This window comes from Xiphophorus couchianus, chromosome 8 (assembly GCF_001444195.1).
Source record: "Xiphophorus couchianus chromosome 8, X_couchianus-1.0, whole genome shotgun sequence".
NCBI lineage: Eukaryota > Metazoa > Chordata > Actinopteri > Cyprinodontiformes > Poeciliidae > Xiphophorus > Xiphophorus couchianus.
In genome coordinates, this window is record NC_040235.1 from 18,336,601 (window position 1) to 18,353,245 (window position 16,645).

Sequence of the window (16,645 nt, forward strand, 5' to 3'; positions counted from 1 at the left end):
GGCAAAGGCCACAAGATATGTATTTAAAATCTGAGGTTATTTCAAGTCGGCACTCTTAACAAGATTCCCACCACCTTGGAAGATAAATACTCAGACATTTACACATCTTGCAGCATACTTAATAGTGGGAAAGAGGTGCTTTTTAACATATTTATTCTTTGTTTCATGTCAGATCCACCAAGAGTGTTGCAGAAAACCTTAATCTCATGTGAAACCAAATCACATGGATCCACTTAGTACTTGTAGATCTTAAGGAATGAGAAAAGACGTTTATCCTAAACAACTGGCTGACATGGTTGACAGCATATAATGGTTGTTATGGAGACTTGGTGACCTCAAGCTCAAATTGTTTTTAATTTTTAATTATATTATCACTGTAGATATTTCAAATTTAGGTGCACAGGTATTTTCTTGTGGCCTTTTGCTGACTTAATAAGACTGGCAAACATCTTCATTACTTAAATGAGATGTTCTTACATCTTTGCCATTTGAAGAGTGGGAAAATCATGTATTACTTATAACCCCCTTCATTTGGCAGGGTTTTTTTTGTGTGTTAATATTTAGATTGAAAATATTGTTTGCTAAAATCCTTGTGTAAGATTAACAGTTTGAGATTAAGCAGTGAACGATCAATTCATTTTGAAGCTTGTTGCTTATCTTTTCTCTAATTGTTTCTTTATGTCTTTAAAAACTATGGACCTTCTTTAGCCTATGGATCATTATCTTTTCAGGTGAGACATGTCTCCATCTGGAGTCCTTGAACTGATATGAAGCCCATATTTCAGTTGGAATATGCGGACTAATGCATTGCATCTTTTGGTAAACGTGTCCTAACAATTTTGATTTATAACTGGAATTATTTCCTTGCATACTAATTCTGCAATATTTTATTTGTCAAAAAATGTTTCAGTTTTATGCAATTGGAAAGGTTGAGAATGCTGCTGTTGGTGGTTAGATTTGTGCAGATTCACAAGCAGAAGTAGATAATAGGCGGTGTCCTCAGTGTGGAGGTGACTAATCCCCTGGACCATATGTCAGTGGTTTGTTGACCAGAGCCAGTACAGCAAAAACAATGTATCAATGCAGGACAGGAAAACGCACTCAGACTGTTCATCCTCATGTAAGCAGGAAGTGGGCTTTTGATTTTATAGCTTTTAGTTCAGTAGATACAGTACTACTTCTATTGAGTGGTACCGATAGGTGAATATTTGTAAATGTCTTGGTAATTTGTTGGACCATGTAAAGGGCAGACCTGAGCAAACTGACCCCTGTAACATCATGAAGGTGCTAACTCGAACCTGGTTTATTTTCAGGAGGCAGCAGCGACCCCAGAGTGGAGGAGGAGGAGGGGGGAAGAACCAGCCTCAGCAGATACAGCAACAGTCTCCACAGCAACACTGGGATCAAACACATCAGCAGCCCCCAAACCAGCAAGAGTTGAATTTAACAGATCAGGGAGATAACAGAAACCACAATGCTGGTCGACCACCTCGCCAGCACCAAGGAGGACATGTTGGGCCTCGCCAAGGAGGACCTCCACATCACGGCTACAGCCACAACCGCCGCTGGCACCACAATCAGAGGGGTCAGGGCCATGAACAGACGCACGCTGCAGGTGATAAAGAAGCATCCCCAAAAACTACCAAAGACAAACAGACTGAGATTGTAAGAGTGAGTGATGAGCACATCCGACCACCGCAATCCTGCAACCATAGGAATCCCAATGAATCACCCAACTCAGCCCCCACTCCTAGTGCGACGGCCCACCCAGACCCAACAGTTAATAAGGAATCCCTCAGCATGCTGCCAAGTAGAAAAGTGAGCGATGGCCACGCAGAGCAGCCAAGAGTCAGTCTTCTGCAGTCGTCTAAGGAGAGGCTGAGGAGGAGACTAAAAGACAAGGTACTGACAATCTGCTTAGTGTTCGTCAGTCTCTATTAGGGCAGCCAGGCCTGATCTGTATGTGTGCGCACGCTAACATTTGGTTTCCCAATTAACTTCAAAAAGACAAGCATGGTTCATTACCGCACAGAGATGCAGACACACTTGTCTCTCCTTGCCTGGCTTTATTTAATTGTCCAGGTTTTTATTCTGCAGTCACTCAGCAAACGTGTCTGTGTTCTCCCTAAGGAGGAGAAAAAACTAACAAACATTTAACAGGCTGTTTTTTTTAATGTTTTACTCTGTGTTCTAAACTGAATTGGCTAACTCCATCGTGTACTTCAGCTTCCTCTCAATACAGCCAGGTGATTGATTTGAGAACAAAGAACATCAAAAAGGAGTCACTACATTGGAAATTTGTGTTATTGACGTCTGGAATTGTGACATGAAAAATAACCAGCATCCCTGGATGAGGTAAAACCTTTACACTGCCCTATCTGTAGGACGAAGTTAATGTGGAGGAGTCTCAGTTGGGACCTCAGAACATGGACAGACTGGTGGACCTCCTCAACAGCATGAGGAGCAACAGCAGTGGCGTGGAGAAGCAGCTGGCCTCTTTCATGGAGGAGGCGCAGAGCTCGGCACAGTCCGAGGAGTCGTTGGCTCAGGTGGTCGGAGCCATCTACTCCAAGGCCGTGTCTGACCGAAGCTTCGCCGCAACAGCCGCCAAGCTCTGCGACAAGATGGCGCTGTTCATGGTGGAGGGAACTAAGTTTAGATCGCTCCTGCTCAACGCGCTGCAGGTAAGAACAGCTTTTGGAATCGTCTGCCTTCAGACCCTGTTTCTCCGTAATGCCTTTGACTTCATTTTGTAATTACCACTGCAGGGAGCTGTGGGTTCGATTAGCTCGCAGTGAATCTACTTCTCATTGCAAAATTAAATCTCTTCTTCTGTTTCTGCAGCCTCCGTACTCAGAATCTCGGAGGATCCTGTTAGTCATGGTTTCAATTTAGAAAACAGTGCTCCTTTTAAAAAAATCAAGCTCTTGGATAATTGAATCTGTGCCACATTCTCATGCTTCATAATGCATTTTGTCTATATTGTATCTGATTGCTTCAATTATTATGCCATTTCTATCATTTGTGCTGATTCCGTTTTGAATTTTACATTGTTGCACTTAATTATAAAGTGAATATTGCTTTTTTTTTTTTTTAGCATAGTGTTTTTAAAAAAAAGTTCACCATGATCTCAGTGGCTTTATTCACCTTAGCTTTAGGAATCCCCTCCTTCTGATGGCCAGCTCATTGTGTTTCAGACCTGTACATGTCGATGCACAAAGTAGCTAATCTAAACTCCCAGGGGGAGCGGAAGTCTACTTCCTCTTCACCTTCCATTCCTTCTCTTTACTGCACAGCTCCAGTCCTGTACCCTGAATGAAAACATCCTCTGAGGCGTTACATACTTTGCTGCCGCTCCCTCCTTTCATTTCCTCCCTCTTGTCCCTCATGAGCTCTCTATTCCCATGTTCCCACGTCTTCTCACCTCCTTTCGCCCCAGCGCCTCTCTGTTTGCATCCCCAATCTCACAATCAGAAGCAATCAGGAGACGTGTTGTCATCTGAAAGCTGTCATGCCATGTATATATCTGCCTTGAGATTTTTCTATTTAAAAGTTTTGATATTTACCCCAAATTAATTATGTGTTTATTTCTACCTTCATCCTTCAGCCTCCTTTCCAACTAATTTACTCTTCCTCCTTCACATTTGTGTGGTCTTTTCTCCTCTTTTATCTCTCTCTTTAATCTCAGTTTCCCAGCCAGCATAGACCCCCTGCTTGCCTTTGACATTTTGGCTTTTTTTGCTATAAAACATTTTAAATGTCATAAGTGGGCTCATGAAGGCATTCATTAATGCTGTTGCCATTAGACCCCTGGATCTCAATATGGGGCCAATTAGTGTGACTGCTCTGTTTATTCAGAGAGAGGTTTTGTTGGCCTTAACACTGCCACTGTTCCACCTGTTAAAGACCTCTCTTATTAAACACAGCTGAAGAAAGCTCGGCTTGTTTTTCACTCATGTTATGGACTCTTTATGTGCCATTTTCATGTGCTGGCGGTGAAAGTCACAGTAGCATAATTTCACTCTGAAGAAGTAAGAAAAACATCAACATTTTGTTTGAGTACATAAATTCAGGCTTGAAATAATAGAATATATAAAACTGAACCATTTGTTTTCATTTAAACTACAAAAAATTAGTGAATTTGTACTTTTCAAATTGGAAAGAACAAGAAAACATGGCATTTTAGTAAGGTACTTTTATGTTGATCCTCATAATTGCAGCAAGAAAATGCCTGCCTGTTTAAACGTACCAAAAGTTAAAATCAATGCAATTATTTAAAACAAAATTCAAACTGCAATAAGTTTATTTTGAGTTGGGTAAAAAAAAATATCTCGTTGTCAGGCAACTGAAACAAAGAGAGGCGTCTTGGTGTCCCATGTATCCACCAGTTGTCTTGAAGGGGCGTCTGGAAAAAGCCTTTTTCCAATAAATGCCACTAAACTGAGTCCTTTAATCAGCTGAGAACAATTTTGAGCTTGGTCTCATCAAACTCCCCAACTGGGTTTAGTGCGAAACAAAGGTTGAATATGTGTGACAACAATCCCGTGTTCACAGTGAAGTAAGGTAGAGGATCTGTGGTGCTGAGGGCATTTTTCTTCACCAAAGCAACTGGAAATCTTGTTAGCATAATGAACTCCTTTTTTTTTTTTTCAGCAGGCTCTAAATTGAAACAGAATTTTTTATGGCTTTGTAGTTAGTTTTTTTTCCCCCACAGAATAAATGGACTCAAATTAAAGAAGCCAGTTTTCCAGGTTTCCTCCTCATTATTCTGCTGCAATAAAAGATGACTTTATTTTAAAGCTCTTACTCATCGTTTCCAGGCGTGCCAATAAATGCAGCCAGCTCTGTAAGCTGCCCGTGTTTCTCGAGCTCCTGACAGATAATATTGTGAGCGAGAGGAGGGGGGATGGAAGCCTTTGCACTGCCTGTTAATGAAGGTTCAGTTTAACCTGCACGGCAACAGCTTTATGTGAGCACATTAAGCATTAACCCGTATTAACTCCCAACACTTTCACAGAGCTGACACACTTCACTGTTCTCACTTTCAAACTGAACGAATACTTCAAGCAGAAAAAAGGTATTTTCAATGGAGTTGTCAAATGCTTCTCTTTTCCTTTTTGGGGGGGGTTGAAGTACTGGTGACACAAGGTTAATGTGTGTGCCAGTTTCATAAATGCTCTACTACATATATCCACCTGTTAACTGAATCGTTGTGTAATGCCAGTACAGGAGTTGCTATGCTGTTTCTGTGCAGTGTTTGAAGGTAAAAGCATGCTTCGTATTTTTCTGTCCGTCTTCAGAGAGACTTCTCCCGCCGTGAGGAGCTGCAGCAGACCGACGTGGAGCGGTGGTTGGGGTTCAACACCTTCCTGTGCGAGGTGTTCTGCACCATGAGGAGCAGCTCCGGCCAGCCGTTCAGGGCGCTGGTGTGCCCCATCTACACCTGTTTACGAGAGGTCCGTATTCAGATGCGCTGGAAACGTCGAGCCGCTTGCGCGTCTCGTCTTCGCAATCTGGTTTCCTGTTTTTCAACCAGACGCAGTCTAGACTGCAGACACCACATTGAGGTTTGGCTCGAGGTACAAACGGTGAAGACATACTCGGTTCCAGTAAAAAAAAGAATGCGTGACCCCGGGTTACGTCCCCATTAGCTGGTCATGCTTTTTCGTTGGTCGCCATAGAAACCCTGCAGGGTAAGCCGCAGCAGACTCACTACGATACAGAAGTGCTCAACGGCCGATTGGAAATTGAAAGAGGAAGCGAGTGGGTGGGAAGGAGGAAACGTAGGAGACTGTGGTCCGATTGACAGTTGGTGGAGAGGAAGTTGGCTCAGACTCTCTCAGGTAGAAGACAAAGGACGTTCGAGACGAGATCAAAGAATCCCCGGGTGAAAATAGGCTTTGATTGCGTCATCCAAGTACAAGAGAATAATGCCGAGACATGTATAAGTGAGTTTTAGCACTCGCGTTCACACCTCTACCAGTCTGGCGCTTCACACACACCCGGTGTTCCATTAACGAACAACAATGACACACAGCGATCCATCCGTCCACACCCTGTCTGTGGGTATGCCCAGGGCATTATCTCAGCTTGTTAAAAGACTCTCCAGCTAAACCGTAGGCGTGGCGTAACTAGTCAGAATCCCACATGCATACAGTTTACAACATGGTACATCTCAACAACTCAGGTAAGAAAATACCTGTGTACTGCATCCCATTATATGTAGGTGTTAATGTGTCTGTCTTTTAAATATCAGTTATTTTTTTCCCCAATAACTATTATCTTTGAATTCAGTTACAACCACAGTGCCAGTTTTTCTTACATCATCTTCCTACACGTACAGAGCCTTGCAAAAGCACCACCCAAACTCTTCCAGATTTCGTCATGTCGCAACCACAAACTTCAATCTGCTCTATATTGTGATTTTATGTCATAGAACTACAGGAAGTAGCAGGGAAATGATGCTTCATATGTTAAGAAGAATAAAGTTAAAGGAAAGTTTAAAAAGTCCTTTATGCATTTGGAGACGGCAGATATGAACGAAACTCCTTTGGTCAGATGAGACAAAAAAAAAGAGCAAACTTTTTGGCCTAAACGCAACGATATGCAACACCGTCATCACCCTGAACACACTGTTAGAAACGCACAAAGTCCAGAACTAAACTTTCTGATTAGATCCTTTACCATCAAATTTGAATTATCTTTAACTTATGGGAAAAAAGAATGGGCAAACATTTTATTCAGCCTTTGTTTTTTCTTGTTAAACATTTTTAAAATCATGTATTGTCTTTCACATCACAAATATTCACTACTCTGGGTTTTCACAATTGCAAAAAATACCTTTAAATGTTTTTGTTATTGCGTCACATACTGAAAATATAATATGGACACTTTTGAATATTGAACACAAACTTCCTTTTAAACGCAAATTTTGCAAAGTTATGAATACTTTGCAAAATGTGTGTGTGTGTCTGTAGACGCTGTTTCTTGTGTTTATACCTGGAAAATAGGATTAGGTAAGAGTTGGGGAGTTCTGGGTTCAGTTTCCACATATTCTTTCCGAACTAAATAAAATGAAGAACCGTTGTCTGCGGCTGCCGTTAAAACTTCAAATTAAACACCTTTCCGCTTAGTCACTGTCACTCCTTTTTAGTCAGCCAGCCCTAATGGCATAAACAGTGAAATCTTCCTATTAAATAAACTGAGACACTGTTCACCCATGTCTGTTTGCACTTAACAAATTACGCAGAAATGATCAAAACAAAGTGAAAAAAGGCCAGTTTTTACAAGCAGATCTACCAGAACATGGCTATTAAAGTTGTTTTTTTTATCACCATGTGAGCTGCAGAGTTGCAAGCTTTGAAGTCGCCACTCATGTGAGTGGGAGTGCTTTTTTTAATCTAGGAATAAGAGCTTTCCAGCACCCAGCCACTGCTTTCCTACCAGAGCAAGATCAAATTGAATAACTGACATAAAAAAAAAGCTGCATGGACGTTTGTCTCATGAAAGGTTTCATAAATGATCGATTGTAACGATCTGCACATCACTGATAACATTGGAGTAGTTCAACAGATTTCTAAGCAAGTCTAGTTGTATTTGCTAGTTTTTGCAAGTGCTAAACCTTGCATAATTTTTGCAAGTTTAAATTCTTCTTAGTAGAAGAATTTAAATTTAGTTTTAAATATTAAAGCTTACTTGAGACCATCTGCCTGTTTACTGCTTTTGCTACTGCTTCTGCAGACTTGTCTAAAATAAAACATCAGTCTGAGATGCTACAATATAACATAAGGTCTTCCCTGTCTAAAAGTCCTGAACGGTTGGACAGTCCTGGCAGCCAGCTTGTTTTATTTAAAGATCCTATTCCCCCCCTACTAAATCACATTGCAAGATTTGGGTTTTGTTTGTTTCACTGCATGAGGCACAAGCTTGCTTTTTCTGTTGCCCTGGGAGCTTTAAAAAAATATCTACAAATGCCCACACAGACAAATCATTAGACTCAGTTTTATATGTAGGCTTATTTGGTTAGCAGATAGTGAGATGGTATTAATTCAGCAGTAATACAGTAATGAAATTAAATGTAACTACAAGTGGTGCTAATCCTGAAAACAGACTTGCAGTTGCTATGCAACAACTGGAAAGATGGTTTTAGCTGAATTTAAAGTTACTCTGTCAAGAGAAAAGCAACAGTTTTTTTTCTGCAGTATGAAGACAAACGTTCTCATATTAAGAATATATTTGTGGTTGTATGTATTTTAAATCGGTGTTATCAGAGGATCAAAAGTTGCTTGTGGTTCTCTGACTTTGTGCTCACCAGTTTCTTTACTGACTGAAAAGAAACAGATGATCTTCTGCTGAAGATGAAGTTCTTGTGTGGCCATCGATGTATATTATGTGTTATGACAGAAAGTTAAAAGCTTGTGTGAACAGAGCAGAGCTGGAGAGCTGAGGACTAATGACTATAGATTAGATCATTTTAACAGTATTGAAAAAAACTTCAACCTCTTCTCCCTCGAGAACTCATTATGAGCTCCTCCAGCTTGTCACATACTTTTCCTACTGTGGAAACGCCAGGACTGGAGCTCCCACTACAAACAGCCACTCTGTCACCACGCCTGTCTTAGCATACTGAGGAGCTGACGTCTGTTCCACTGCTGGGCCTGAATGATAGGTGAAATACCAGGAAAGTTGCAGAGTGGAAATAAGAGCCCGGCTTTGACTAAATGTAGATCAACACATCAGTTAGCAGCAGAGTTTTCTTTCAGACTTATGATGGTTCTGACCTTTATGTCACTGTTTTTATGTGGCATCATTTAGGAAAAAATGGATGTGCAGTGAATATGGTTATACCCCAGCTATTCCGACTATTATCTGGGAAAAATACCGTTGCAAACTTTTTTTTCTTTTTTTTTTACTTTTTGACAGAACAAACGTGTTGGTAAAGTTAAAAGATTACCTTAAACCTAAACCTACCAGAGCTACAAATAATTTGGTGTTGAAGTGTGTAAAACGAGCCAATTGCTTTTGCTTAAATCAGAAAAGAAGCAATCATTTCTACTGCTACTGCACTTATAATAATAATAATGTTATTATTTATAGTTTTTCTGAGACATGGACTCAGACAAAAATATAATAAACAGCCACTAAATTGAGAAGTAGTTTTAAAGTATCCCTGGCTAATATGCAGGATGTTAGCCTTTTTATTGGCTTTCAGCTCTTTATATAGTAACACAATCACAACAAGTTGAGATTAGCTTGATATGCTTCCTTCCGCCTCCGGGAGCCAGCATGCAGTTAGTTGTTTAACAGACACACCGCTTATAGCTGTAAACAGTGTCACCTTAATATGGGTAATGGGTGAGCTCCCTTAGTTTGTACACAACTAGTGTGTGTGCCAGCCGCCTGTTTGTCTTTGGCTGCACAAAGTGTTTGCAGACTGTCTGTTCATTTGTGTATGCATATGTAGAGCTTTGATAAAGTAAGCCTGTATGAATGATGTTTGCCGTTTTGTCTGACTCAAGGGTCTGTGGCGGCACAAAATGCTCACAAGTGGCATTAGCTGTTCATTCTCTTCTGTCAGATGAATGATGTTTACAGACAGTTGAACCTCTAGTATTTTCTTTTAATGTAAATTTTATCCTTCTGCTTTAGACCGTCCTTTTGTGGCTTTCAGCTTAATGTCACTGCATTTTACTCTGTGGACTTTTGCTCTACTAAGTATAGTCCTCATGTGTGTTGTTGTTTTTTCGTAGCTGCTTGAGTCAACAGATGTTAAAGAAGATGCCGTCCTTTGTTGCTCCTTGGAGGTATGGACCACACACAAGCATGCTCACATTTACAAAAAACAATCTGAGGAATGTCCTCACAGTTGGTCTCACAAAAATGTACATAATAACACACAACAGAAAACTAAACAAAACAGTGTTGTTTTTTAAAAAAAAATAAAAAACAGCACCTGACTTATTTCTGAGCTTGTAAGTTTTTAGATAAAGCAGTGTATTTTCCAAGTAATTAAAATAAGAAAATATTTAACCATTAAGCTGTTTGTATTTTAATATTATCAATGAAAGTGTCATGTATTCATACCCCATGAATTTTATAATTTTGTCACATTACAAAATTGTGACAAAATATTTTTTTTATATTTAGGACTCTGCTTAATTCATCAGCATGTAGCACAAAAAAAATCAACCAAGTTGCCCAGTCCTGACTTAGGACTGGGCCAAAGTCCTAGTTGGTGATTTCACTTGAGGGAAAAAAAAGAAAAGCCAATTCACAGTCACACTCCAATCTGATGGAGCTTAAGCTATTTTGAAAAAAGGAATGGGCCGAAACTTTAGTTTGTAGACAATTGATAATGTATGAGATTCACCTTAAAATACTTGTTATTCAAAGCTAGAAGCTAGATTTTTATTTGAAACCATTTGGATAATTTTGTCTCATTTTATGACTTTCTTTGTGCTAGCCTGTTGCACAAATCCCATGTAACTACATTGAAGTTTATTTTAACAATACAAAACCTGAAAAGGTTCAAGATGTGTGAATACTTTTTCTACCATCCAACATTCAGCTGTTTTTTTTCCCAATCTGTCATTCTTTTATGAAAAGACAGTTTAAGTTCAATATGTAATTTCAGAAAAAAAAGATTGCTTCAAAATGAAATACTTCTGTGTCTGACTTTGCATTCAGTAAAGATTTTATGTTTTATTCATGATTTTGATCATGCTTACATTCATGAATCCTTTCTTTTTAGTTTTCACATAAATAAATGTAGAATGAATGAACATCTCAACTTAATAAGGAGCAGGAGTTACCATCACCCTCAGAACCACAATCGGTTCATTGATTTGAAACCCTTCAAGCTGAAAGTTCCTGAATTAATCCTTCAATAGTCGAGGAACGGCCTTGGGGTGTGAGAGCAGAAAGAGGGAAGGTAGGTGAGCTGGGAATAACCAACAGCTCCCAGATGCTGAGAAACACAGATCCATAGCTGCAGGCTGTGTGAATCTCTTGCCTCTGTGTGCTCACAGTAACAAGGTGCCAGACACTGTCTTGCTCCCAATAACGGGACCCATATCTTCTTTGCCTCTCTCTCTCTCTCTCTCTATATATATATATATATATATATATATTTTTTTTTTCCCTTGTCTTGACTTTAACCCGTCCTCCTCTGTTTGTCCTCTAGCTGCAGAGTACCGGGCGTCTGCTGGAGGAGCAGCTCCCAGAGATGATGACGGAGCTCCTAGCAGCCGTCAGGGACAAGATGCTGTGTCCGACCGAGTCGCAGCTGACCCGCTCCTTGCTCATGGAGGTCATCGAGCTGCACGCACATCGGTGGAGCCCCCTGGAAGCTATCACCACCCAATACTACAATCGCACCATCCAGAAGCTCACCACGACAGCCTAGCGGCAGCTTCTTTGCGGTTGGAGGACACGAGCCCCGCTGACGCCCAAAGTCTAATTAAAATATTACTGTGTATCACTCCCTGCCTGGACGATTAACTGCTATTTGCTGCTGCTGATCTTGACATTCGATGACACAGGTAGATGAAGACAAACCACGATAAAGCTTCCTAACATCCAGACAAAGTGTCGTGTGGCCAGTAGGGGCGTGCTTGGCCACACAGAGCTGGGGAGCTCACTGGGCTTTGAGTGGTGCAGAGATTAAAAGGAGAAGGGGGAGGAGAGGGCAGCAGCTTGTCCATGGGGAATGGAGAGATCTGCACCCAAAGATGAATGGATCGGGGTGGGGTGGGGAGGTCAGGGTGGTCTGTGTCAGTCTCTTCATTGTGTTCGTTCGCCAAGCCTCTTTCTCCTCCATCCCCTCTGTCTCTCCATCAGCCCCTGGGGTCTCAGTGGCTGATAAAAGAGAGACGGGGAAGGCGGCAGGGAGCAGACACAGTGCTGTCTGTCTGGGCCGTCTGCCCCGCCGGGGCGGGGGACCAGGTCAAAGGGTCTCGCGGGGGAGCTCCCCAGCCCTCTGCTACATCTCCCCACAGCAGGAGCCCCCTTTTGGAGGGGGACGAGACAGCAGGCCTCCTGGGCTGGGGATAATGCTTAGGCTGGCTGAAGTAGGGTGGCAGATGGCTGCTCGAGCCCCCGCAAGGCGACGCACTCCGAACACACCCCGCTGGCACCCCGACCCGCTGCTCCACCATTAAGGCAGTGGAGACTCTGCAGTGGTGGGGGCGGGGCGGGGTGCAAATCAGAAAATTAAAGCAGCCGGTGCTGTCTGATAATTCCTTTGGTTTTTTTTCCGTCTTGCAGGGGAATGTCTCTGCTCTGTTATACAGTTCGTGTCCATGCTTTATTTACCGCATCATTGATTTTTTGTTATACATTTTTAATCATGTATTGTTTTTATCACTGATGTCTGGTTTTTATGCTAAGATGTGCGTATGGGATCTTATAGCAGTAGGCTTTATTGCACAGCTTTGATTTGTTTTGCACTGTTTCAATGCGATTTGCTTTAAATTTTTAAAGAAGCATAAGGAAGAAAAAAAAGGACAATTTGAAGCAGTTCTTGTGGATTAATATTAAACTTTGGTAGTTAAAGAGGTGGGTTGAGCAGAGTGAGGGAGTTTAGATTATTCTAATTGCCTAGTGGCCTTTCTTAAATAGGACCTCTCTTGTTTTCTGGGTTTGTGGCAGACTGCATGCTGACTAGCTGGACTTGATCTAAAGCATTTCTTTGCAGAAGGAAAAAAAAAAGTGAGGAAAATGACAAAAGCATGGCTCCAGCCATTCTTTCCGATGGACATTTTGCCAGTGTTTCATATGAACTCTGTTGGACCTTGCTTAGGTTTTTCAAATAACTGTTAACCTGTGTATTTAAAAGTCACCATGATGATAAGAGAAGATATTATTGTTTGAATGATCTTGTCCTTTGTGACCTTTGTTCCAAGCTAATGTTTGTAGTATAAGATTGTTGTATCAAGCCAAACATGTATCATGTTGAAACGGGCTTTATGTATAATCTGCATACAGGACGTTAGGTATTTAACTATAATGAAATAGAGGAAAATACTGGAGTGGAGCTGTTACACTGAAAAAGATGACAAAGTATTACCCTCTGCACTAACTCTGCCTGGGAGTTGTCCTTTGCAAATATGCACATATACACGTGCATTCAGTTGAAGTCAGAAATATACAACCCCCTTTCAACACCTAATGCCAGAGTGATGATTTGCTTGAAGGCTGATGACAGTACCACTGGAATAATCAGACCAAAGAACTGTCTACCAGTAGTCATATCCAGATTCCTCCTGACCATTTCTACTCATATTTGATCATCCGTGTGTTCGAGCGTTGAGTATGTCTTGGATTCTGGCCTTGAAGTTTTTGTTTTTTTCAGTGCGCATCCTCTAATTGTGACTGAAACTCTTCATCTTACAGTCACACAGGGTTTGCACCAGTTGTTCTAACCAAGTTGCCAAGGACCTTTGATAAAATGTTGGGCTCGCTTTCACAGCCAGAAAGTTGTTTGCTCCCAATTGTGTCTCATCATGTTTTTCACTGCTTTTTTTTAAACCTTCTATCCAAGGCCTTTTAGACGGGATGAAATACGCTTTCGCTCAGCTTTTACGTAAGCTCCTTTGCCTTTCTCATGCGTGCAAAGTCACCTTGAATACCCAGATGGATGCATCACAGCTGAAGCAAATGAAGAACCATGATAGAGATCCCATAGAGTTAATTATGGTAACTCCGTCAGACAGTTTAAACCTTATTGTTGTGACATAGTTATACCAACTAAATATGCTGCACACAAATGCTAAATTATGCATTTTCTGTGTTGACTGTGTGGCATTCACTACATAGAGAATCATTCAAAGCAGAATCTGGCTCTGTGATGCATCCTGAAAATCTCTAAAGGGGTTGAATATTTCTGATGGCAACAGTAGATTAAAGTTTCCCACTAAATTTGTGGGCAGTTGGGTTTTTTTTTCTTCATTATTATTATTATTATTTTGTCTTGCATCAAGAATTGAGATCCTGTGTGGTAGAAGCACACCCCAGATGATGAGAAAGATGAGGTGTGTGATTTTAAAGGAGCGTCTAAGTCATGTTTATACAGTTGAAACCAAATACGTACATTGGCTAAAAAAGGCATATTACCCTGAGGTTTAGCCAATGGAAATAATTAAGATGACCCTAAGGAAATTAAAACAGTTTGTAGTGTTTATACATTGTATGTAAATATTTGGTTTCAACAGTATATGTTGGCTTCAAAGAGGATTTGTTAAATAGATTTTTTTTGTTACTCTATTTAAATTTAATCACGCCATTTATATACGAATGACGATGGGTTTTAAAGACATTAAACGGTGATACCTCGCTCCTTGACAGGTGTGTAAGTGTGGTATTACTGTGTTTTTCTTTGTGAAAAGAAGAAAATCCCATCAATCAGCGTCCATTATGCAAAGAGCGGCTCCGTCTCGCAGCAGACTGGTGCAGGTGGAGATCACTCCCCTCCTCCCTTTGCACCACTGGAGCCTCCCCACCCCGCGTGCCCTAAGACCCCGCTGTTTGGGTCACATGACTCAGATGACAACTGAATGAGATGCACCATCATTTGCATATTCACATGAATAGCGAAGGAGCAAAAGGCAGCAGCTGGAATGCAGACAAGCTTTCGATTAGCTGCAAGTGAGGTTCTCTGTGGGTCTTGTTGTTTTTCTCAGCAACTGAAAAATAAACCAAGTGGAGAGGGCTGCAAAGACGTGATGGAGAAAAGCTGTGTTGCGTTTTCTTTCATTGTCTCCTGCACTGTTGGCGTGGTTACAAAAAGACATCACGGTGTCACATGGGTTTACACATCACAAAAGAAGCACAATCGTGGGCACGTGGTGGCAGCTGCCGTTACCAGAGAGACCCCCATAACTAATCGAGGCACCGCAGTTGGTCAGCAGGCCGATCATTCAAACTCGCAGACTAAAACATCTCATTTACATGCCTACTTTTTTTACATGGTCACACATTAAGCGGGCCACACTTCCGAATAATAACAACGCTGTGGATGCTGATGTATGCAGCGTCCTTGGCCAATGATAAGTCTCAACACTTGCCTGAGGCTCTCTGACTGTGGACCTCCCAATGGGAGCCCTTAATATCAGACTGTCTCCCCACTGAGGCCCCCTAACCCTCAAACCTTCGGGGTGTTGTTCTGTACTCGTTTGTACCAATCAACATCATCCTATATGCCAGGATATTCAAATTAAAACACCTCGAGCTGTTTTCATAAGAAGCTTTAATTTGTCTTTTGCTGCCATAAATGAGTTGTAGACACAGCAATGGTTTTGTCGGTCCAGATTACTGACACCATGAATAAAGTACCAGAGACGGTTCAGTTTTAAGACATCAGGCAGACGAGGGCATGAATGTAGAAAGTGACTCATGAAGATTGCTCAAAATATTCATTGTTTTCATGTTTTCTTGTGCTACAATAATACATTTCTGTTTTGTTTTTTTAACTAGCACAAAGTGATGTGAAGTAGAAGAAAAAAATGCATGCTTTTAATTACCCCCGTCCAAGTCCACTGAGTACAGAGCCCTAAATACTAATGCAAGTGACACTTCAGATTTGTTAAGTGCCATTATCCTTCCACTGAATTATGTACTTTTTGTGTTTATGTTACATGGAATCTTAATAAAATAGTCGTTTTAACATAAGGAGATATATGAAAGGGCATTAATACTTTACTCAAGTCACTGCATACGGTTGTATAAAAAATTTAGTTAGGTGTGCTTCACTTTATTGAATTGAGAGTCAGCACCATGATGGGATCTAAAGAGCTGTCAGAGGTCTTCAGAAAGACTATTATATTGTTTTGTTTTTTTATGTTTTTTTTTTTTTTTTAAGATATCATTTTTAAAGAGATTAAAAAACATCACAAAAGAAGCTGAAATTCCATTGTCTGCAAAAATATTCTATGACTGAAGAACATTTATGCCAAACGTACCCAGACTGGCTGTCTTAGTGAGTTCGCCCTAAAAGCAGACTGCTAGATGCTAAACGAAGTCTCTAAATCAGCTAAAATGTCACCATAGGACCTACAGCAGGCTTATGCTAATAATGTGAAACTGCATACCTGTGTAGACATGCACTCCATGAGGTTTGTTAGGGTGAAACCACTGCTCAAGAAAAACAGGAAGCAAAGATTCCTTTCCAAAGAACTTAATCAGTTCAAACTTGTAACATTTTGACACCAGAACAGAGGACACCCGTAACATAAATACAGTGGATACCCAGTATTTGCAGAGGTTAGGGGCCACAGTTGCCCAGCGAATCACTAAAATCCACAAATACTTGACATTCCCTCTTAAACGCTTGTAAATACTCATTTTAATAGCATCCTATAGCATGTCAAATAGTGTGCCCATTTGACAAGAAACATTTTTTAATAGTTTAGACATATGCTATTAAAAAACAGTCCATGAACTGGCAAATTTTCTGCATATAATTTGGAATTATGTTCCACAAAAAAACCTGCGAATACTGATGTACAGCATTCTGGCAAAAGAACCCTGTAGTAACTGTGAAGCACGGAGATGGAAGTATCAAGGTTTGGTGACGCTTTGTTGCAGTGACCCAAAACTTAGTAAATCAACCAAGAAATGGCTGAAAGTAAACAAATAGAAAGTCCTGGGC

General features: G+C 40.9%; 1 protein-coding gene and 1 long non-coding RNA gene across 5 annotated transcripts in view; one reads left to right on the forward strand and one right to left on the reverse strand.

Moving 5' to 3' along the window:
- Nucleotides 1-14,730, forward strand: part of ctif (CBP80/20-dependent translation initiation factor) — a 48,758-nt gene extending 34,028 nt beyond the window's left edge. For 3 of the 4 annotated variants that reach the window (XM_028025707.1, XM_028025706.1, XM_028025708.1), the window contains 5 exons: nt 1,314-1,902; nt 2,385-2,684; nt 5,301-5,456; nt 9,750-9,803; nt 11,183-14,730. In XM_028025707.1, coding sequence (XP_027881508.1) covers nt 1,314-1,902; nt 2,385-2,684; nt 5,301-5,456; nt 9,750-9,803; nt 11,183-11,404 — 1,321 coding nt within the window. In that variant the 3' untranslated portion in view covers nt 11,405-14,730. The remainder of the gene's footprint in view (nt 1-1,313; nt 1,903-2,384; nt 2,685-5,300; nt 5,457-9,749; nt 9,804-11,182) is intronic. The other variant, XM_028025709.1, reaches the window with a different exon arrangement.
- Nucleotides 1-16,645, reverse strand: part of LOC114149682 (uncharacterized) — a 40,098-nt gene that overhangs the window by 8,829 nt on the left and 14,624 nt on the right. The gene's annotated exons all lie outside the window — the stretch shown is intronic.